General features: G+C 37.6%; 1 protein-coding gene across 1 annotated transcript in view; it reads left to right on the top strand.

Annotated features, from left to right (window-relative positions):
- The first annotated feature begins 224 nt into the window (after nt 1-224).
- The window catches only part of LOC125231481 (serine/threonine-protein phosphatase 2A catalytic subunit beta isoform-like), a 36,809-nt gene continuing 12,449 nt past the window's right edge, over nt 225-24,584 (top strand). Inside the window, exons 1-4 of the mRNA XM_048136964.1 lie at nt 225-476; nt 8,588-8,797; nt 13,106-13,279; nt 13,585-13,715. Coding sequence (XP_047992921.1) covers nt 375-476; nt 8,588-8,797; nt 13,106-13,279; nt 13,585-13,715 — 617 coding nt within the window. The 5' untranslated portion in view covers nt 225-374. The remainder of the gene's footprint in view (nt 477-8,587; nt 8,798-13,105; nt 13,280-13,584; nt 13,716-24,584) is intronic.

Here is a 24,584-nt window from a genome sequence, read left to right as displayed (position 1 = left end):
TTAAAGTGAATAATGAAATTCAAAGCAAATATTTTGCAAATATTGATATTGTTTTTGTTTGATACTTATTCTGGATGACAATATTGTTACAAGTTTGCAGAAGTATTATAGTAATAATTTCTGTTATAAACATTGTCATCAATATCGATTTGATAACTGTGCGTTAATTGGATCGTTGTGTAAACGTATGTATAGCCCCTTCGTAATAACTGACGTCACGCCAGTGGTACGTCATTTTGTAAGTGTCTGCCGTAGTAAATTTTCTCGGTACAGTGAAAAATAGTTTACTCGCATGGTTTTGTATACGCTTAAAAGATAAGACACTTTTTAAACCCCATTTAACGTCTCGTACGTTAATTTCACAAACCACAAGTATGGACGACAAGGCGGCGTTAAAGGAATTGGATCAATGGATAGAGCAGCTAAGCGAATGCAAGCAGTTGACAGAAAATCAAGTCGAAACGTTATGCGACAAGGTATTGTAGCTTTGTTAGTCATGTTTTTAATATAAGGACTTGTTTTGCTATGTTTTTGAAAGTGTTGTGAAGTTTCACACTCGATCGAAACCTATGTCGTATGATTCATATACCTACATGAATTAGTAACAATAACGCATACCGACATTAGTGGTAGCCGTGGGGAGCTGTCTGTTTAATGTTGCGGAGGGTGGTCTGGTCGTCAACACTTCTTGAGCGAGTGACAAAACATAGGGCACCACACTCTGCTATCTATCCTTCCAGTGTAATATACCCTAATCGGATGGGGTATTTTTAGACAACCTGCGGAAATGATGTTGTTAATTCGCGGATCGAAAATAGTTTGTTTAGTTTTCTGATAAGGTATCTCTCAGTCATAATTTCTTATTGAGGGGGGTAGATACAGGTCATGCATGATATTCCCCGAGCATGTAGGTACATTCAAGCTGAATTAAGAACAATTAAAAAGAAGTTAAACAGTTTATTTTGTCAGATAAAGTTTGGTAACATGGATCATTAAGTGTATATACTTTGTACTTTTAGGTACTTAAAAATGTAAGCAAATAGGAGCTGTCAAATTTGACTGAGCCAGGGGTAACCTTTTAAGTTTTAGGTCCAGAGTAAATAATAAAGTAATTACAAGAGAGATTAAACACAAGTACTCAAGACTCCCACGATTTCTGCCCTTGGATAAGTTTTGAAATTGTGCATTAATTGGTGTTATATGTACATATTGTTGGATATGAAATAATAACATCAAATCCTACTTTTAGACCTTGAAAGCCTATGTGGTCATTATTAAATTCATGAAAATCTAGAGCTACAACTATAAGCTTCAAAGAACTACATGCACAAGAAAACATTTATTTATTTTTATTTTTATTCATAATAATTAACACTGTGAAAATACATATATGATCCCTATATATACATAACGGGAAAAAGTTGACATACAATAAACACTAATAAGGCACAGAAGAAGGACGAACATCCATCATCTCGCTGAACCTCAGACATTCATCACGTACAACCATCCATCTACTAGCAAACACATCACATTCAGGCGCTGATGCGAGGAGTAAATTCAAGCTGTGTAATGCTCGAACAAAAGGAGAGTTCCTTCTCGACACTGTTCGGGAACTTGGTACTGAACATCTTATACTTTTGTTATTACACTTATTTATTTGTATGGCATGTACAGAGTCGCTTATGAAAGTACTGTTGATTACAATTCTATCTCCCTTATTCAAAAACATACACTAAAGTTATCAAGCCGATAAAGTTTGTTTGTCCCTTTCTTTCACACCAATATGTTAGAAAGGGACAAACAAGCTCGATAACTGTAGAGTATTTTTATGGATTAGAAAAAAAAAAAGCCTTTTATTCTAATTGCATTATTACAATTTTTTTACATTAATTGTTATCGATAAGAGGGTATTATCTATCCTCCTGAGTCCTGGTGCCCTCGTACGAGTACATAAGGTTTGAACTTTTACAGGAATAAAAGAAAGATCTAAATTCAAATGCACATAAATTTGCCGGGGATGCAGGAGGATAAATCACTTATCCCTGCTAAGTATAAATGAATGATAGGAGACTGGGTAAACAATCTTGATTAGAGTTGCATTTATATTATTGTGTGTACATGTAACTGGATTCGATTGCATAACTTTATAATGTAATTAATGGTTGAATTATAACATGACAGCTTACGACTTACTGCCGACTTTTGCTACTGCTGGAAGATAATCTTATTAGATGACTGTTGCATAATTATTGATTAACTTAGAAATACATTTGTTTTTTAATACTTAAAATGACATATAATTTAAACAAAATTATTACTTACAAATATTACTGACATCTAAATCTATATCTTTTGTTCTATTAAATGCCAACAATGTGAATAACCAATATGGGGCCGGATAACATTTGCTTGATAAGCCAACCCATATGTATGCAATATGGTCAAAATGTGTGGGCTGCATACACAGATAATTAAACAATAAGAGGCACCTTCATCAACCTTTAAAACTTGCAACAACCATTATAAACTGAAATAGATATCATACATTTAAGTAAGTTATCAAGTCCATGTGACCACAAACAGTGATCAAGTACTTAAGATCAAATAAAAAATATTTCATAAAATAAGTAGATTTTGTTGCTGTCAAGTTATTTCATGAAATGTTTTTTTCTATTGATTTTCTTATTCACATATATTCTTTGAGAACATTATCTTTTGGTTACATTTTTCATTTTAAACATTAGGATTACTTCACACTTTAATTTGTTGTTGCATAAGGCTAGATCTCTGACCAGCAAGGCTAAGAAGCTAAGATGGACGGCTGTCTCCAAGTTCTCCATGTCTGTCACGTTCTTACAAGTATGTAAGTGTGAAAGTGACACACAATGAGACAAGTGACAAAATCACAACTATGATGCCACAGAACTGCTACAGAAACTCATACAAATATATTAATTACTAGTGTAGTGTGTAGGTAGTTAGATACATTGGGTAAGCTTACTAAGCTTTGAAATTGACCTTAGAGTGGAGCAGTGATTGAATTGAATTGAGGCAATCAAGTCACTCATCACCCAGGCGGTAACCTTAATTTGACATCAGCTGAACTGACAATAATTGAACAATTACAGCTTTGTCCAATTGAAATGTTTGATAAATTTTATAGTGGTAGAGGTGCCGATTAGAGATGTCATTAAAAGATGGAATGAAAACCAGATTTAGACCATTTAAAGTAGTATAATTAAGTATTTATTATCAATAGTATCATTTTTTTAAAGTCATTGTTATAAGTAAAATAATTTACATTCACATTTATATTTCTTGTTGACCTAATTACAATGGGTAACCACTGTGGAATTTACTCTATTTCATGGCTTATACCATACCTGTTTTGTTTACTACATAATTCCAAATCCATACTAATATTATAAATGGAAAAGTGTGTGTGTCTGTTTGTTTGTCAGTCTTTCACGGCAAAACGGAGCGACGAATTGACATGATAGTTGAAGGGATAGAGAGTGACATATGCAATTTTTTGTCTCTTTCTAACCGAAAAACCGTGGGCAAAAGCTAGTGGTAAATACATGAAAGGTTATTGCAATACATATACTCGAGATTGTTTACACGTAGGGCTGCCATCTCGAATTTCGCCAAATCCGGACCAAGATTTAAAAAACCCGGACATTTGGCGTAAATCCCATTTTTTCCCCGGACGAGTCCGAAAAAATGATTTAAGTATTGACATGAAAAGTGTCCGGGTTTTCCCCGGACACTTCTTGACACCCCGCCCGGACGGCCCCCGGACGGCCTCCAAACTAGGACAAATCCGGGGAAACCCGGACGGATGGCAGCCCTATTTACACGCGACTTACGCAACTGTCCTCGGCAAACTTAACCGTCTGCATTGCAAGTTACGGAGGCCACCAATTTCTAGCTTTCAGTGTCTAAATATTTAAGTAGCAACCTAAACAGCATTATTTGTATTTATTTTAAATTATACTCTTATTTACGACACTGAAGATTTTTTTTGGTGCTTCTATGTATAATGTCTACTCATGTTAGTTTCTACTATAAAAACACTTATTGCCCTTGAGATATACTCATTATAAGGACTATTGAGAACAGGTAGGGACTCCTCGGATCGGATAATTTTGACGTAATAGACCAAAATATCAGGCGTTACTGCGTTTTCACATTATCCGATCCGATATCGGATGTCGGACTGATATCCCATACATTACAGGCGCCATCTTGGATTTTTTCTATTGAAATCCTTCCGACTTCCGATATCGGATCGGATAATGTGAAAACGGCCTTATTGGGCTATCTCAAAAATATGGGTCTTTTTGTTTCTATCTCACGCTTCTTACCAAGTTCTTTTCTATCCGTCATGTTGGTTAGAAACTCCCGATCTGATAATGTCCTCATTGGGGATTTAAAAGAGTAAAGGGAAGGGAAAGGGAGTAGGTACTAGGAACGTGAAATAATATATTCATTCTAGATTTCAATGTATGGGCAAAACGGCAAAATTAATAATTAAACTTTATCGTTGCTGTGTTATACCCATACACGAGTACATTTAATTACACTACTCTCCCGTCCCCCCGCACATGGCTACCCCCCCTCCCCCTTGAAAAGTGTCCCGTTTTACAGATTTTCTCAATTTTCAGGAAAACTATACGAGCTAGGGCAAAATGACTAAGGACTAAATTGTTCGTCAATAAATTCCCTACAAATAAGTATTAACGTCCATTTTAATACGAGTTATAATTTCCAAGCTATGGTGCATCAAAGTTGACTAAAAATGAATATCCAGCAAATAATCCCAATTTAAATACTTGCGCGCTAATTCCGTTTGGGATTTGCGACGTTGCCGTCATCAAGTGTATGGTATAGAGTTATCAGTCAACAATTTCGAATGCAGCGCCATCTATTATTCAGTTACGACAACTTTTCGTGTGACTTTACAGCCTAAAGGTTCCTTATAGAACTTAAAGCATGTAGACCCTTTAAACATAAAACACCACATATGATACAGATCTGTTGGTTCTTTTGCTGGGTCTTACTCCACTACACAAGAATACCTATATTCTTGTTGAAAGGGGGCCAAGATAAAAAAAATTGTATAGCACCCGAAGCCTAATAGAAGGTGATGTGGTCAAGGATTGCAGGAAATCAATCCTCTTTCTGCATGCCGTAAGTGGATGCGATACTACTTCAGCGTTCTACGGCAATAGAAAAGTTCAGTCTATTCAGCTTGGTAAAAAGATCGACTTGCAAGACATAATAAACATTTTCAATAATCCTGATGCCTCACATGTGCAAGTTGCAGAAGCAGCAGAAAGATATATTCTCGCCTTGTATGGGGCTAAGTAAACCAAAAAAAACTATTAACGAGTTACGATACGTTCACTTCAACAAATACGTTTGTTTAAATAACAATACGATAACATTAAGCAAAGTTACCACCTTCATCAGATGCAGCTTCTTTTTTATAAATAGACTTAGTCTTGGCCACAGACTAGCCAAAGGCAAAGACGTGGCTTACGATGGAGTGAGCTCGCCCAGAAGATGCCTGTTCACTCTTGATTTGAAGGTGGCAACCTTATATGAGCTCGGAAATATAGCCGCCGGCTAGGAATTCCACTCCTTGGCAGTGCGCATAAGAAAAGAAGAATCAAAGCGCTTCGTGCGAATTCGCGGAATATCTACCAAGTAAGGATGGAGACCGCCCGTGCGTCTAAGAGTCCGATGGTAGAATAGGGACGGTGGAATAGGCTCGTGTAGCTCTTGAGCACACTCCCCGAAGTACAACCTGTAAAACACCGACAGACTGGCAACTTTTCGCCGATGGGCCAAAGACTGTAGCTTGACCGTTAGCTTCTTGTCGCCAATCATCCTCCTGGCTCTGCGCTCCACTGAGTCTAAAGCAGCGAGTTGGTATTTGGCTGAGCCGTCCCACAGGTGGCTGCAATACTCCATACAGGATCGGACTTGAGCTTTGTAGAGTGTTTGTAGAGCTTATCAGCATTCAGTGCGTACTTTTCATCAAGTTCAATTATGGCGAGGAAACACATTGAATCCAGAAAACTGGGGCTGGAAAAGAAACACTCACTTTTTATCTCCCATATATACCACAAACTCACCAGCTCCACAGTCGATGTACTGAAAATAGTATCATGCAGCTGCAAAAAAGGCTGCGGAAAAAGATGTGGATGTGTCAAAGATGGAGTGCGTTGTTCCGCTATGTGCAAACATTACCAGGGCCTTATTGCTTCAACAAATCTTTAGAACATAATGATGACGATATTGATGTTGCTTAGATAATAATTCTAAATAAATCCAGCCTGTTTTGAGAGCACTCCCCTCACTGCCATAGTCAGTATAGGAATCCTTGGGCTCAATAGATCGAGACAGTATTTCACACCGGCCTTCAGCTCTATAAGGCGCAAGTTCGCCCACACATGGAGTACTGTTCTCATCTATGGGCAGAGCCACCTCAGTACCAGCTTCTCCCTCTGGACCGCATCCAACGACGAGCGATGCGAATTGTCAACTGCCAGCATATCTCTGATCGGCTTGACTCCTTTGCGCTGCGTAGAGATATAGATAACCTCGCTCTGCATTTTCTATCGCATTTATAACGGGGAGTGCTCCGAGGAATTGTTCGGATTAAACCCTACCGCCTCTTTCCGCCATCGCCCTACGCAACAACATTTCCATCTTCATAATTTAGATGGCTGGCAGTCCTCAACTGTGCGTTTCTCCAGAAACTTCCTGCCTCGCACAGCTAAACTGTAGAATGAATTGTCGCCTGCGGTATTTCCGGATCGATAAAGAAAAGAGCGTACACCTATCTTAAAGGTCGGCAACGCACCTCCAACCTCCACGGGCGGCAGTGATCGCTTACCATCAGGCAATCTGTCTGCTTGTTGGCCTCCTATTCCATAAAAAATGCATATCTTGTGAAAAAATAATAAATATTATTGTTTCTTGGATATCAAATGTCTTATTTCTGCTAAGCGCATATTTTTACTAAACTTTGGTTGACCATAGCTTGGAAACTATAACTCGTATCAAAATAAATGTATATACTTAAGTGTAGGTAATTTAGTGCCAAATAATTCAGTCCTTGACCATTTTGACCTAGCTCGCATAGTTTTCCTAAAAATTAAGAAAATCTGTAAAACGGGACACTTTTCAAGGGGGGAGGGGGGTAGCCGTGTGCGGGGGGACGGGAGAGTAGTGTAATTAAATGTACTCGTGTATGGGTATAACACAGCAGCGATAAAGTTTAATTATTAATTTTGCCTAGAATGAATATAAAAAAATCTAGAATGAATATATTGCCGGCTATAGGGGTTGGTCTGTGATTCCACTCGATAAATGGTTCCCCCGAGGGTGAGATTCCGGATATCACCCAATCTTTCACCTTTATTTTTGTTTTTGTTTCACCCACAACCCCGAGGGTAATGTTCTGAAGCCACTGAACTCTGAGCTCGTGGTGTACCCTTGAAATAGTTATTTGTTATACAAGGGGGCAAAGTTGTATTTTAACGCCGAGTGTGAAATTGAAAAACGAGCAAGTGAAAGGATTCTATAGTTGAACCACGAGCGAAGCGAGTTGTTCGAGAATAGAATCCTGAATTTGCGAGTTTTTTAACACACGAGAAGTAAAATACATTTGCACCCGAGTGTAACACAAAACTTTTCCCCTCACTATAGCGAGGAAACTACAACGCAAAAAATGCGTTTATCACTGCTTCCAGTAGTTCCACCGGTGGTAAATCATCTTTATTACTAGATTCACCTACTTTTATCAATTTTAAAGCAGTTAATTTGACTTTATTCAAGGTCAAATTACTTTACCCACTAGTGGATAAAATGCGTTTTTACCCGCTGGTATTAAAGGACAAAACACGTGTTTCCGAGCTAGTGAGGGGAAAACGAATTAAAATTCTTTACTAGGACATTTGAACTTGAACATAATAATGTCTTATTGACACGCGATGCGCTTTGAGTACGTTTTCATAATTATCTATTACTTACTTTGATTTGATTATGTACGCGATGTTTGTAAACTTGACCTCTGTCTACTTAGTCATATATCTATTAAAAGTCTAAATAAGTATATTATGTACCTATACTTGATGAAAGTTATGAATATCGTAGTATGTAACCGCGCAACGCGCGCACGAAGTGAATCTTCGTTTTACTTACTAATCCAAAAGGACAGACTAATCCAAATCCAATTGCACGACTTACCTCCATATGTTTCGTTGAGCTTACACCATTATCATAATAATAGTTGGAAATACCTGTGATGTGAGTATGGCTTATTTAAGGGACACGCGAACTGCGGACTCTCATGTTTTAGAAAATAGAAAGAGAAAAACCGAAGAACTTGTATTTGGCTGTAGGTATATGATACGTCCTCGTGAACATATAAAATATGCACAGAAAATATAGTATAAAACTGTGATTGGACAACAAGACCATTGGTTTATATTTGTTACGGTTATAACCTTAATAACACCTCTTAATTGGAACGCCTCGCAATTTTTACTCATCCTTTCCTTTTTTACAGGCAGAAGAGATTCTGACTAAAGAATCCAACGTCCAAGAAGTGAAATGCCCCGTGACAGTATGCGGCGACGTTCACGGGCAGTTCCACGACCTGATGGAACTGTTCCGCATCGGAGGGCGGTCTCCCGACACCAACTACCTGTTCATGGGGGACTACGTCGACCGTGGATATTACAGCGTGGAGACTGTCACATTGCTGGTTGCGCTTAAGGTCAGTGTTCATGATGGATCCAGGTCACCAAGGAGTCCAAGGACCAATAGGGGTTTCGCCAAACCTATCGACTCGGAATCGGCTCTAGCCGCACGGGCTAGCGTACGCAATACGCATGCGTACGCAATTACGCATGTTCATACAAACGAGCGATTTTGTTCGGCGGAAGCCGATTCCGCGTTGATATGTTTGGGGAGACCCTTATATGTACTTAGTTTGTATTTCGATTTCACGCCGCATCCACGAACTCCATAAATTGTCTTTGTCGTCTTGCTGAACAGCTGAACTGAATGTAGTTTTGTCCTTTATTGGAAGTGTCCAATTGTCCATCATTGATCATAATTCATGTCGTAGGTAAGTGCCGTATACTTACCAAAATCATGCTAAGACATTACATAAATAATTGTATTTTCTGTTTTTTGGGAACTGTTATTGTATTCGTTGAATAACAGGCATATAAGTGTACATAATTGAGGTTCACAAGGCCGTCAACTATTTCGCCTTGCATTTAACGCGTTGTTAATTTATTTTATCTTAATTTAACCTGAAATTTTGCGTAACAGAACCGTATGGATAAGCTTCAAAATAGAATCACAAGCGATTAATCTGACTTATGCCAGATTTTATGACTTAAAATATGGCGCATATTTAGGAAAAGCAAAGTTCGGGCCATTTGTGTCACTTATCCCGGCGACTTGCATCTTATCTTGCCGCCTTTAAAGATTTTAAATAGGTGCTTACTATAAATATAATATGAAACCACTTTATAATAGTTTTGGAGTCAGTTCAGTCATGTCCATTTTACTATAGAACTCCTCCTGCCCCTCTAACCATCCATTTACTAGCAAACACATCACATTCAGGCGCTGATGCGAGGAGTGAATTCAAGCTGTGTAATGCTCGAACAAAAGGAGAGTTCCTTCTCGACACTGTTCGGGAACTTGGCACTGACAGACAGCGGTTTCGATTATAAAGTGGTTGCAAGCATTGGCAAACATAAATTTAGTTTTACTTGATCCCTTTACACTAAGAAGAAGACGAGGAAGATAAATACTCTTAACGTTTGCTGAAGAAAAACCTCGCAAGGGGTAGTTTGTAGAGATCTGGGGTTCATTTCCAAAGTTAAAAGTCTCCTTTCCACGTGACCCCTTAGACCAGGGCTTTAAATACCGGTACATTTTATAAACGACACGCCGGTATATTTAAGAAGCGAATTATTGGTATACCGGTAAAATATACCGGTAATTTACCGGTATATTTAAACCGGTTAAATCCGAAAAAATAAAGGTTTTTACCAGTATTTTGAAAACCGTTATAAATCGGTAAATCATTTCGGTTTGTAGGCTATATTGTCTAATGATTAGATAGCGATTACCACTTGTAAACTGTAACTTGTAGCTTCGTGAAATCGGCCACTGGCTTAGGAAGTGTAATTATCCGAGGTGCCAGTCAACATGAGACAACTGTTGGCGTTACATCGCCTCCAAAATGCCACGCCAGTCTGTGTCGCCGAGAGCAAAATTACATTTTACTTCAAAGGATGTCGCTGTACGCGTGGCTTGGTTGAATGCACCGTGCCTAAAACAGGGTGTTTACCTGTGAACCGCTGTTATGATTTGGTTAATCACGTGATAAAAACAAGAATTTGTGTTCAAAATGTATGTTATGGTTCTAATGGTAATTCATCTACTTATTTTCCATGTCCATACAGAATGTATATTCAGCATCAAGTAGGGTTGGCCAGTGGCTAAAAATATTTTAAGAAATAATTAAAATTCTGCCCTACAGTAAATTAAATTGGTGATAAGACATGACTTTGGTACTATTGTTTATTTCTGTAATTTACATCGGTTGTATTTTCTATTTAAGAATTGTCTTTATGGTTATGATCATTATATATAATTAGTCTTACAAATAGACTATTAAATGATATCATATATCAATAATTTATTGAATTACTTACTTCAAGCCAATTAATGATATCAACTTGGCTGAGTCTGTGGCGTCAATAATCGATTTTCGTTTGTTGTCATTATTAGACGGAAGCGCCAGATGGCTGTTATTTTTGCTTGAACATTTCATACCCGAGTGAATGCTCTCACACGTCGAACTAGTTTATTCTGTATGATTATTATTTATATTTGTAAAATAAAATTATATAACGCGATAACTTTGAAATAGAATATTTAGTTAAATAAAAATAAAATAAAAATCTTTATTCACACACACAGTTCAAAAACCATTGGAATCCATATTATTACAAATTCTTACACCATTCTTCGTAAAATGCCTTGATAAGTCTATTTATGTTTTACTATTTTCTTACAACGATGTCAAGACGGCCAAGACAAACGATTATCATAATTATAGCCTTGTAGCGCGCTTATCGCTCAGTATAATGCCATCTTTAATTAATTTATTAATATCTACTCAATCATCTTCAAACAAAATTATAAACTATTCCCGTCTTCTAAAAATCTAACTCAGTCCCGACCCCGACCTCGCACGCCACTTTTAACGATGTTTGTTTCTAATTGAACTAACAGTTGTCATTACATTACATCCTCTTTTTACTTTGACGCCGCGCGGTTGTTTTCTCACGCTCTTTGTGTACGATACGAAACAGCTGTACTCCAACTATTCCCAGCCTCTCGACATTTATTTGATCTTTTTGCTAACTTGGGTAACATCATTCCTATTTACACGGCGCGGGAACTCGCATGCGAGTTTAATTACACTGCTGCATTAATTGTTGTGCTGAATTATAGGTAACCTCAACAGTCCGCAATGTAACTAAAATCGCACGTGAGTCGCGCGCGTCTACTTCGGCCCTAAGTCACCTAAGTCAAGTGTGCACTTGCACTTTAGGACAGAACATTCAATTTTATATAATGCACTTTTGGCCCTTATATGTTTTCACGTTCATAATTCAAGTTAGGCGGTAGAAAAACAGACATACCACGACGCTTCGTCACTAGAATACACAAGAAAAATAATAGTTAACAAGTAAAGCATTTTTAAATATAAGTACTTCCGTTTTGCTTATAGTTCGTAATATGTAATTTATGCGGAAACTGAGTCACTGGTCAGAGTGGTCAGCCCTTTGCTCTTGATTATTTAGTGACAATTAACATTAACAAAGTTCAAGGTTAAGTAATATGTAAAATTATTACTAACATATAATAATTATTCAAGTTCAGACAAACCCAGACTCACAGTTGAATATCGGACCAATCAAGAAGGAAAAAGCCGTGTCCTCTGATAACCGGGGGCATTATACCCATTTTACCAACGATCCTTGACATAGATGCGTGAGAGGAAACTCGCTTTCTTATCCGTTATCTCACAGACAACTCTGTTGACATCACTCCTTATCTCTTTTAAATACTTATTACTTTTATGTCTTTACATTAGCACCCGAAATTGTTTATGAGCTATTCCCGTTAAGTTTGTACATTTGGATCACGTCTCCGATTTTGATAAAAATTGGTAGGCTGATAGTCCATGATGCTGAGCAAGATCCACTAGGTTTCCCAAAATGTCCTATGTAGTTTGTATGAAACCTTCCTTTTTTGTTACCAGATTTCTATACATTTTCGGTAACAAAAAGGAAAGTTTCATACAATCAACCTAGGACATTTTGGGAAACCTAGTGTATCTTGCTCAGCATCATGGACTCTATCAGCCTACCATTTTTTATCCAAATCGGAGACGTGATCCAAATGTACAAACTTAACGGGAATTGCTGTTATTTACTTTCGACCGCGCCTTTGTTTTCCCTTTCAGTTGATTAAAATTAGCTTACGGTTATTTTTACGTGTCCGTTGGACCTTTACACATAAATACACAGTGGATCGATGAATGAACAACATTGACGTACCGGTTAAATATAGTAGGCGGTGACCCATAGCGCAACTGAATCGGTAATGTAATTAGGTATGTAGATTTCATAAAAAGATAGGCTTAACATTGAAAATAAACAGTAGAATACGTGACTATTGTTATTTCATAGAGCGTGAAAATTGTATGATACTCGTAACCTACGCAATTATTAGGATAGAATTAGAATATTCTTTTCAGGGCATAAATATGAGGTTATGTACAAAGTTTATTAAGTAATTGTGGTTTATACAACTACATAACAAAAACGTTGGTTAGTCAGTTGTCTAACGTAGGTATACATATAGGTCTTGACGCCCGAGGCCCGGGGCCCCGGCTCGCTCCCCCCTAGATCCGGCTATGCCTTGCCTAATTGCCTATACCAGACTTTGGCTGGATTGAATTTAAACAATTGTATTTTGTTTGCAGGTGCGCTATCCTGAGAGAATAACGATCCTGCGCGGCAACCACGAGTCGCGCCAGATCACGCAAGTGTACGGCTTCTACGACGAGTGCCTGCGCAAGTACGGCAACGCCTCCGTGTGGAAGCACTTCACCGACCTCTTCGACTTCCTGCCCCTCACCGCGCTCGTCGACGGACAGGTACACACACTAGGGCAGCTTGATCTAACTTAGATTGGTTGGACACTGCACCAACCTCAATCGGCGGACTGATGCTCACTGCTGACAATTAATCCGGTATCGCTAGGGCGATGATAATAAAGCGGATTTGTGCCATTTCCAATTATCAACCGCTAACTGGTAAGAGATAGCACAGGATCGAGACAACTGGCGCAAACTCGTGGCAAAGATGAAGAATTTCACAGTTACACCAAAAAAAACTTATCGTACTCTGCGTAATGTTACTTATGTATTGAACGAAATAAACAAATTCGTTCCTATTCCAGATCTTCTGCCTACACGGAGGCCTCAGCCCGTCCATCGACACCCTTGACCACATCCGAGCGGTGGATCGCTTGCACGAGGTGCCGCACGAAGGGCCCATGTGCGACCTGCTCTGGAGTGACCCCGACGACAGGTGAGGTACCATTTAGAATAAGGGTTGCTTTTAACAATATGTTAAAAAAGTGGCAGCTTTCACATACACAAATATAACAAGGCGGTTCCACACAGAGTGAGCAGCTTCGGGTTCGTGAGGTGAGGCAATGTTCTCGCGCGTGGCAAACGGCTAAACGTGACTTGACCGATACCGATAGGTCTGCGTTTCAGCATATCTATAGGAGTGAAGCAGTCAAGTGATCTCAGACTTATTAAAAGGCTTTTATGTCTCAAATTTCCATCATCATGTTAAGGACCATATCATTCGACTGCTAATGAAATAACATGAGCCAAGGGTCATCTTCCTTACTAATTGTGATAAAGCAGGGGCTTTAAGATTATATAATCTCACTACAATTATTGTTTTGTCTCGCTCTGATAAGATAGTGTGATGAAATCTTGTATTGATTTTTATGCTGAGTTTGTTGATCCTGTCATTACAGTCATTTTTGTGATAAGCTAACTGCAGATAATTTATTTTTTATTGTGTTCACCTTCGATCTTTGAATAATTGTTTCATCGAGACTTGTTCATTTTCTTGGAAGTGAGACAATGTTGCTTTTACAAGTGCTTACCCTACCATCGACTGTAGCTGAGTATTAAAGATAGGAAATGTAGTGTATAGGTGTCTCGAGTACATATGGCAGTCGGTGTCCGAGTGCGATGGAGCACGGACGTGCGGTGTGTATTGGCGAGCCAACCCGATGTATATAGTGTAATAGCGTGACATTACAAGTGGCGACGAGGATAAAAGCAAGTACTTACCACGTGAATCTAGTATTCGGAAAAGATGGGATAGAAACATAAGTAACATAACCTATAAAATCGAGTAACGATGCGCCATGATGCACCGTTATCTTTTTGTAAACAGGTTTGGTTACCTGCCGTTTTAAATTACTGGCATTCTTAGTAGTTTCGGAACGTAATGAAGCTAAATGAAAGTGTTCATTAAATACTACAAAGCGAAATGATTATAACGGCAGTTTTTCAAGAATTAAGTCAAAACCAAATAAAAATAAATGAAATGTTATTTCTTTCAACCGTGCGAATATAAACCTTAAGCAGGTAACCGAACGATGCAATTAATAAAATGTTTGAGGCAATTGACAACATACGGCCAGCCTTCCTAGATTGTCATGCCTATACATACAGGTGTCGGTGTGTGGCTCCTACCTACCTAGTAAACGGTTTGGTTACCTACCTAGATTGCCAAATGTTTTTAGGTACCAAAATGTTATTTGAGTTTATGTGTAGTGGGTTTATAAAATTGATTTATTATTTACATAAATCACAGCCCGGAATCATTACAATAATTTCCGTCCAACCAAAAGAAATTATATTTATTTTTAATTAGTGAAGTTACCATCTACCTGTTGGTTGGTTTAATACACAAAATTATGTGATGTTGCTAAATTTATGAATGGTTAAGCTATTTACCTAAATAAGGCATTTACTTGAATGATAAAATGTTGTACAACCATCACACTTAAATGTCCTATGGTAGCATTAGTCGATGTTTGAGAGTAAGGTGAAAACCAAAACAAACTAGATAAATACTTACCTAAGTATACTTCCTTACAGGGGTGAATTTACGTAAAAGTAACGTAAGTCACGACTTCATTAAGTGGTTATTTGAACTACAGCTGCAAATGAAAGGATCTATGCATATGTCGGGAAAGTAACACTTATTTAGAGATAGATTATCACTTGAACGTGAATCTTTTGAATTGATTGAACATGCCATAAAATCGTGACTAATACTCTTGCCGCGGATTGACTTACGTAATTTTACGTAATACGACATTCCTAACGCCGATTTCGAGCAGTTTTATCTGAGTATTTAATTACTTAAAAAAACCAGAAAACTAGATGGGTTCACATTAAGTGCTAAATAGACCTACTTATAATAAATAAAGAAATCCATTTAAGTATTAAATTACTTTGTCAGTAAAGTCGGCAGAAAAAAAAGAGGCATTAAACGGATATGCAACTCTGTACATTCAATTGTATCGAACATTTAAATGGCATCTAAATACTATGAAATTTTATGCCATTTGTGGCTGAAAATAAGGCATTAAATTGCGAATTTGGAAACAGCAGATTACAGAATCTGGACATTTAATTGTCATGTGTGTGAATTGGATAACAGAAATTCTGGTTATTAAGCTAGTTAATACAGCAGATTACCGAATCTGGACATTAAATTGTCATGGAAAAAAAACCTACTGGTAACAGAATAACAATGACCTGACCTGTACAGTGTGCACGGCTCATTCAAAGCAGATAAAATGTATCTGGTCATTAATTTGACATGACTTTAGCCTTACGAGGATAAATATAGATATATGTGGAACCAGCAGATTACTGAATCTGGACATTTAATTGTCATGTAAAATAAATGAAAAAAAAAACAAATACTTACCTTGGTTAAGGCAGATATATTTATCTGGTCATTAAATTGTTGTAAACATAGTTAAACAGCAATTTAAAAAAAAAAAAAAAAAAAAAAAAAAAAAAAAACTGAACATTGAATTGTTGCAAATATGAGCTTAATGATAATAACCTAAACACGAAGTAAATTACGGTTATACTGGTTGAACGTGCGCTTAAATGACGCTTAGATCAGATGATAAATGCTATCTGAGCCTTCAATTGTCATAATAGTAGATTGACGTCGGTCAATAAATATCATTAAATTGAAACCGAAATAAATTACACATATGAAAGAAAAAAATACCAAGGCATCCAGTGCCTGAGAGTCTGAGACAACTACCCCAGTAAAACACTCAAGTACAATGACTGAGTACTTTGAGATAGCATAAGTTGAAATATTTTCAATATAATATATTTTGACTTGTGTTAGTTAGAATCATTAAATTGATTGGGTACAGGTTGCCCCAAGAAAGTCCAGTATGGCTTCTTAATTGTCGTTGGAGGCATTTGACAGCGAAGGTGATCCTACATCAGTAGGAGTTCGGTGGTAGCGCTGGAAAAGAGCACTCTTTATATACCTAGATGCCGCTAACGTCAATCAGAGTGAAAAGAGTGAAAAAAAAATAAATAAATAAAGACAGTTCATTGGTTTGACATTGCATTGTATATAAAAAAAACACGTAGTGGTGCAGCTGAATTGAATAAAATTAAGCGAACGCTTGATACATTTCAACAACGCGGAAAAAAAAAGAAGTTGCTAACTCTGCTTACCGTCAACAAGGCTTTGTCAGTATGGGTGACCTCAAGAGAAAGACATGCCTATTTAAGTTGATCTATGATAGATTTTCAAAGACAATCTACGTCAGTTGAAAATCATTATAAAAATATATTGGTACTGAAGGTACTCGTTATCAGTTAGGGTAATAGGTACATACTGCAGAGATTCATGTAGGTGAATCTCATACAAGTCAGGTGTCCAGTTAAAACAAATAAACTAATGGATCTGTGAGCCTCTATTGAACTAATATAGAAAAAAAAATAAGAAATAAAAATGCTGAACTTGTTTGCGTAATTTCACGGGAGGATATTGAAATGTGGTCTCTTTTTCGTGAATACATATTAAATTTGTATAAGATTTTCCAAGCGAACTAGTAACCTAAGTTTGTAAATTTATAAAATAAATCTCACTAGTGACCTTATTTCGTCTGGTCAAGAAAATGAACAAAAGGACAACAATCAGCGGCTGAATCAGCTTTGTCTGTAGTGATTGTAAAATGTTAAATAATCACAGATTTCAATGCTTCACGTCAATTATCTAGGTACCTAACTACTTACAATGCACATTCCTTATTTAGAAGTTAGGGAACATGATTCTATTCTATATATAAATGGATTGATAGACGGATGTGAAGTTAAGGATACAACTGAGAGAAATTTGCCTTGTGAATCTAACAAACTCGTCTTGTTGCGTGTTTATCTGTTTGAAACAATAGTATTTTAGTAAAGGGAATAAATCACAATATTGATGATACAAGTCGAATTTGTACGAACCAAACAACAAGGTCAAACTTGTTAAAATATATTTTATTGAATCAGCCAAACATATGTTTAAATCAATATGTGACATGTGCTTTTACAAAATCGACTTGTTGGTTTAAATAAAAGATTGGTTCAAAAAAAAAAAAAAAAAAACAATAATATTTCCTCCCACGAACGCTCCGGCTGTGGAATGAGCTATGTCAAGGTATTCCCCGATGAACTACAGTATGGGGTTCTAAAAAAAAAAAAAAAAAAAGGAGTATACAAGTTTCTAATGGGTCGACGACGCGCATGTGACACCCCTTGAGTTGCAGGCGTCCATAGGTTACGGTGACCGCTTTCAATTAGGAGGCCCTATAACTGTTTGCCACCGACGTGGTATAAAAAAAAAATGTAGAAGGAAGTGTAACTACACTTAACAACATCAAACTTGTAGTTGGAATGAAAGAACACGTAGGCGCAATTTTAACAAAAAAAAAAAAATAGAAATATTGAACCAACATTAAATCTAGTTGTTTTTCTCTCCTTGTGACACATAAATAAACGCTGAGTCTGTCAAGATAATTATAACATCTCCTGAAGGAATTTAAAGACACAGCTGCAAAAACAAATTCAAATCGTGGTACCTGGGGAGAGACACTGTGCTTACCTACTACGAGGTAGTTACCTCATAGTTCGGTGAGCTGTATAAGTATTCTGTTACTCCTGTTACTCCGGTCAATTTCAGTATGACTTGATGCCTTGTAAATGGGCATGCTGATTTGTTCGGTTAACAGCGCAAAGAAAGTAAATGAAGGAGATAATATTTGGGTAATAATTTAGATAATATTTTATCAAAGGAATGGAATGCACTCCCACCATAGATGTTCCCAGAAAAATACGACCTCGGTCTCTTTAAGATAAAAGTGAATATGCTAAGTATTACTGAATCGGTGAGCTCCATCTTCGACTATATCTTCACCTTCCATCGGGTGTGACTATGGTCAATAGCCAATCAGCCAAAAAAAAAAAAAAAAGTGGTTTTGTAATTTCTTTAATAATCGTATTATAAAATAGCCTAGCCTAAGAGTTAAGATCTTAAGATAGATAAAGAGATAATAATAATAAAAAAAAGATGTTGATAAAATACTTTAAAAGAAAAGTGTTATCTAAAATATAGAATAGAATAGAATAGAAAAAACTTTATTCAGGACGCTTAAACGAATATAAATTACAAAAAGATGTCACAAAAATTGAAATAAAACGTCACTGAAAAGGTTTCCACTCAGCTTGGTGTCAAGGTACCTTTTGGATACTTTGACGCTGGTCTTCCGTGGCAACCCTTCCATTACATACAAACGGAACAAATATGTATAATTTACAGGATATAATAACATAAAATAATAACCATAATATAACGACAAGTTATACTGTACTAAGTAAACTAAACATTATAATGAGCCACGACACTTAATCAAGAGAAACAGGTTTTTATTTTTACTTATTACTATTATTTTATACTTTGACACAAAAACAGAGATGTTATATAATCGGCACTTAATTTAGACACAATTTTTGAGAATTCAGAATGTGCTTTTTATACTTAATTTTAAAGGATTGAACAGACGCTGAGTTGCGGATGGGTGGCGGTATATTGTTCCAGCACTTCGTGGCAGAGTACCTGAAACTGCCACGAAATGCAGATGTATTGTGCCGAGGACAAGCAAGGCGACTAGCACCCCTTATGTGACGTTGGGAAAATTCCAGCTTAGCTGCTAGATAATGGGGTGTTAAAGTTTTCACAATGCCAAAAAGCATACAAGCGAAATGCAGTGCTCGTCGTGACTCCATGTTCATTAACCCACTATTATTAAGGAAAGGTGTAACATGAGTTCTTGGTGGTATGTGGAAACAGAAACGAGCACAAGCATTTTGTACTCGCTGTATTAGTTTTTTGGTTTGACCCAACAGACAACCACCTATGACTGAATCTGCATAGTTAAGTTTAGAGAGGATTAAAGACTCACAGAGATAGATTCGAACATCGGTAGATAAATATTTACGGACACGGTACAGTATTTTGAGTCGGTAAAAACAATTTCTGGAAGTTTCTAAAACATGATTGTGAAATCTTAATTTGCCATCCATGAGAACACCCAAGTTTCGAGCTTCATCTACTTGTTCAATAGAGTCAAAACCTATCTTAATAATCAGATTACAGTTTTTAATTTGACGCCGTTGCTTTTCCGTACCTAATATTAGAAATTTAGATTTTAAGGGGTTTAAAAATAAACTATTTCTATTGGACCATTGAACTATTCGAGACAAGTCAGTGTTAATGCTATTTGCTGCAGAAGAAATTTGATTTAGCTTAATTGGGAGATATACTTGGAGATCATCGGCATAGATGTGATATCGGCAGTTCTGGATGGAGTTTACTATATCTGCGCTATATAGAATATATAAAATTGGACCCAGTATAGAACCCTGTGGAACGCCACGAGAGACGGGTGAATCTTCAGAAATCTTACTGGTACCATTCTCATTGCTTAATTTTGTTCTCTGAAGCCGGCCACTCAAATAGCTAGAAAACCATTTGAGCGCTAGCATATCGAAACCGTAGTAGGCAAGTTTAGAGATTAACAGGTTTTGGTCTATTGTGTCAAAAGCACGAGAAAAGTCTAGTAGTACCATAACCGTCCCATTTCCAGAATCAATTTCAGTCAAGACGTCATCAACAACATCCAACAAGGCCGTTGCGGTACTATGTCCAGACCTAAAACCTGATTGTTTTGGCGGCAAAATGCAATTAGTTTCAAGATACTCAGTTATTTGTAGGCATACAGCTTTTTCCAGAACTTTCGACAAAAAAGGCAAGATACTAATAGGTCGCAGATCTTTAAATTCACTTGGGTTACTTTTCTTGGGAATAGGTTTTATTAGGGCTGTTTTCCAGGCGTCAGGAAATACACCTGATAGAATAGACTGATTTATTAAAGCAGTTATTAGCCCTAATGTACGTGGAAGCGTAAGAAGAATCATGTCACGCGTGATTTCATCTGTGCCCTGAGCGTTAGATGTAATTTTGGCAATGATTTTAGATATAGTATTCTCGTCAACTTTTTTAAAACTAAAACTTGAAGAGTTAAAACGGTTGTATTCAAAGTATGTAAGTTCAGATAATGTAACGTTTGTCGTAGGTATGTTTAAAAAGTGTTCGTTTATTAAATTAGGATTATCAAAGAAACATGGCAGTGTAGATTCTTTACTATTAAAATCAGCAATACTGTTTTTTATATTCTTCCATAGTTTGCGAGAGTCATTTGGAATTCTGTTGATTTTTTCATTGAAGTAAGCCTGCTTTTCAGTGAAAATGGCTTGATTAACGGTGCTTTTTAAAGTTTTATAGTATACTTTATCAGAGTCTAATCCTGTTTTGCGGCTTTTAGAATACGCTTCATCTCTAATTTTCATCATTTCTTTGACAGTGGGTGTTATCCAAGGAAAATTTTGTTTTTTTAAAAGTGTTGATTTTACAGGAGCAAAAATATCAAACATATTTATTATAAAAGTGTTAAATAAAGCCAGTGACTCGTTAATATTACCCCTTAGTAATCTTTCCCAAGCAATTGACTCGACACATGCATTAAATTCTTCGAGACAAATGTCTTTCAACGGTCTGTAACAGATCCACGTAGGGCAATGCTTGGGCTTCGTGACGTGCACATTACATGAGATAAAAGCATGGTTAGCGAGATCAGGGATGTAATCTACACAGACTTGAGAGAGTTTACTATTGCTGCAGATAAGGTCTATTAGTGTTTCCGAATGGTCAGTGAAATGGGTAGGTTCTGTGATATATTGCTCTAAATTCATGCAATGTAGAAACCCTAAAAGTTTTTTAGTATTTGGTTCGTTCGAAGATAGTATGTTTATATTAAAATCACCCATAAGTATAACATGATCGAAAGCAGAGAGCGAACCGAGAGATTCAGTTAAGGCATCTAAAAAGGTATCAACATTGAGCCAAGGCGGCCGGTACGCGGTACCAATGGCAAATCTTAGTCCATTAAGAGTAATACTAAGCCACATTTGCTCAACTAGAGGTGTGTGGGGCGGATCGAGCTGACGAGTATAGATACCTTTGCGTATATAAAATCCAACCCCGCCGCCGCGGACGCGGGTCCCGGCGGGGCGCGGCACATGCCGTAACCGGTAACCCGCCGGTGCCGGCGCGCGCGCCTCTTGCCCTGCCTGAAGCCAAGTTTCATTTATTGCCATGATATCAACCGAATGGCGTTCAAGCGCTATAATAAATTCCTCGTGTCGTGTTCCCAGTGAACCTGCATTAAGTAAGCCAATAGTAAGATTTTTGTTTTTTAAAAATTGTAGAACAAATGAGTACAAAACTTGTACATATTTTAAATTTATAAGGCGCTCTGAAACGACGATTAAATGATGGCTATTAACAAAGACATTAATTAAAATAAGAACTGAACAATCAATGTACTTGCATTGATACAAACTAATAGTTTGACGTCGGTCTATGTTTACAAAGCGAGATGTGTATAAATAATTGCGTATGTTACATTTTAATATACTGCATAAAATTATTTTGTTACCAGAATAAATTGAATGTATTGTGTTCAAAAATAAATTACATAAACAAAACCGGTAGAAAGATGAGTATGTCGCGATTGCTCTTAAATAGTTACAACTTAAAGAGTAAACAGTATGACTATCACACAGATAGGTTATACAATACAAATTGAAATTCAAATTACAATAACTAAAAATACTGTCCTGGACATAAATTATATAAACGCACAACAGCGTACATACTAAAGTAAGAGCTAACCAAGTCAACAACCAAAAACTTTTGGAAAGTCTGAATCTGTGCGCAATCGCAAACGAGCCATTCCGTGGTCCTTGCGCGCGAAAATAGCACCGTCGCGCGTCCACACATACTTCCACTGTAAGCGGGTAGCCTCTTCGCGTGCTCTATAAAACAGTTGACGATTGTAGCGCGACAGGCGTTCATTGACATAAAGCCGGCGCGCGGGCTCGGCCAATCCCATGCCGTCCGTAGTGACGTCACGGCGCACGCGCGCAGCGGCCAGCAGCCGGTCGCGGAGCGCGCGGCGCGTCAGCCGCACCACGAGCGGCCGCGGGCGCGACCGCCCGCCCGCCGCGCCCTCTTCCTCACGCCGCACGGGACCCGCTCGTTCCGCACTCACAAGATCACTTTCCTCGACCGCGACACCCAACTTATTAGCCACTGTTAAAACTAAGTGAAGACATCGCTCGTTCTTCTCCTCCGGAATACCGGCGATCTCGAGGTCGTTGCTAAGAAGTTCTTGATCGCGATTATTTAGCTCCATTTGAAGTTCAGCTATTTTGCGATCTAATTCGACGGTACCAGCGGTATCGCTTGCTGTAAATGCACCCTGTTGTCGTTCAACTACTCCTATTTTTGCCGACAAGTCGTCGATGCGTTCGTTGCACTCGTCGATTCGCTTATTACACTTCCTAACATCTTCAGTGAGATCGGAGACAATTTTATTAAATTGCTGCATCTCTATTCGCATTTTTTTCATTTCCTCACGGCACATACGCAGTTCGGCGATTATTTCAGAAGAAGCGGGATCAACAGGGACCTGATGGGCCTCAGAACTCTCAGAAGTAGAAGGCGAGGGCGGGCGGTGATTGCGGAGGCTTGGTTTGCCGATTGCCGCTTGCGGCGGGGTCTTGACTGCTTGCTTGACAGTAGAACCTGTCTTATTTTTTGGCGGCACATTGCAAACAGGGCATTTCCAGGACTTTTTATGTTCCGCGTCCATCAAGTTATCAAAGCGTCTATCGGAAAAGTTGATGCATTTTATTTCGTAGGTCTTAGTACAGACGGAGCATTTCAAGTAATCCCGGTTTACAATTTTATTATTACACTTTGCGCATATCATGTTGTTTGATTTTGGAGGCGACATCTTTGTTTAAAACTTAGTCTCAGCTAGAAAAATAGATAGCGAATAGAGTTTAGGAAGCAAGCTTGGATGGGCCCGAAACGGTTCAAGGCTAAATTAACAGGGGGCGCTGAATTCAAAACTTTAGGTGTTCCACTTTTTCTCCACAGATGGCGCTGAGTGTCCTTTGGTAACAGGGTTTGGCTGCACTGAGAAATGGAATGAGTTTTCGAGTTCTTAGAATTTATTTAGAGGTTAAGTCCGGTGGAGAAAAAAGATGATTAATTTATAACGAAATGCACTCTATTGTTCTATAACTAAATTGGCACACTATTTCACAACTGTAATACGTTTTTACTCAAAGTTTGCAAATAATTATTAATTTTAATAGTTCACTTGGCACTGTTTGTTTCAAATGTTTTTCACTTTTTATTGCTATTGACGAATCCTGCGAACTAGACTCCAATTGTCCTGCACATTTGTTAGCAATTGTCCACTTTTTTACACTTTTTAGGCTGTTTAATGAAGTTTGGGTATTTTATTTAATTGAAATACGCGGGAGACGATTTGAACAGCACGGCGCCATCTTTATATATACATACTGTGTAGATATAAATCGGATGTTAGTATAATTGGGTCAATTGGGTAAGCACTTCTTAAATAGTATATGAACAGCTATCTATTTTAGAAAATTAATCGTTGATTACTTTGTGTGGTACAAAGTATCTACGAGAAAGAAAGCTGATCATGATGAAACAAAATCAATAAAACGATAAAGTGGATACGTGACCCTGAATAGGATTTTAATGCATATTCTATATAGTATCTCTATGTATTACAATGCAATGAATCACGAGCCCTTTCGATCCAGAAAAAATTTTAATAACTATGTAGTAGTAGTAGTAGTAGTAGTAAAACACTTTATTGTACCAGAAAAT

This window comes from Leguminivora glycinivorella, chromosome 11 (assembly GCF_023078275.1).
Source record: "Leguminivora glycinivorella isolate SPB_JAAS2020 chromosome 11, LegGlyc_1.1, whole genome shotgun sequence".
Lineage (NCBI taxonomy): Eukaryota > Metazoa > Arthropoda > Insecta > Lepidoptera > Tortricidae > Leguminivora > Leguminivora glycinivorella.
Note: the sequence above shows the minus strand (reverse complement) of the source record. Positions and strands in the feature narration are given on the sequence as shown.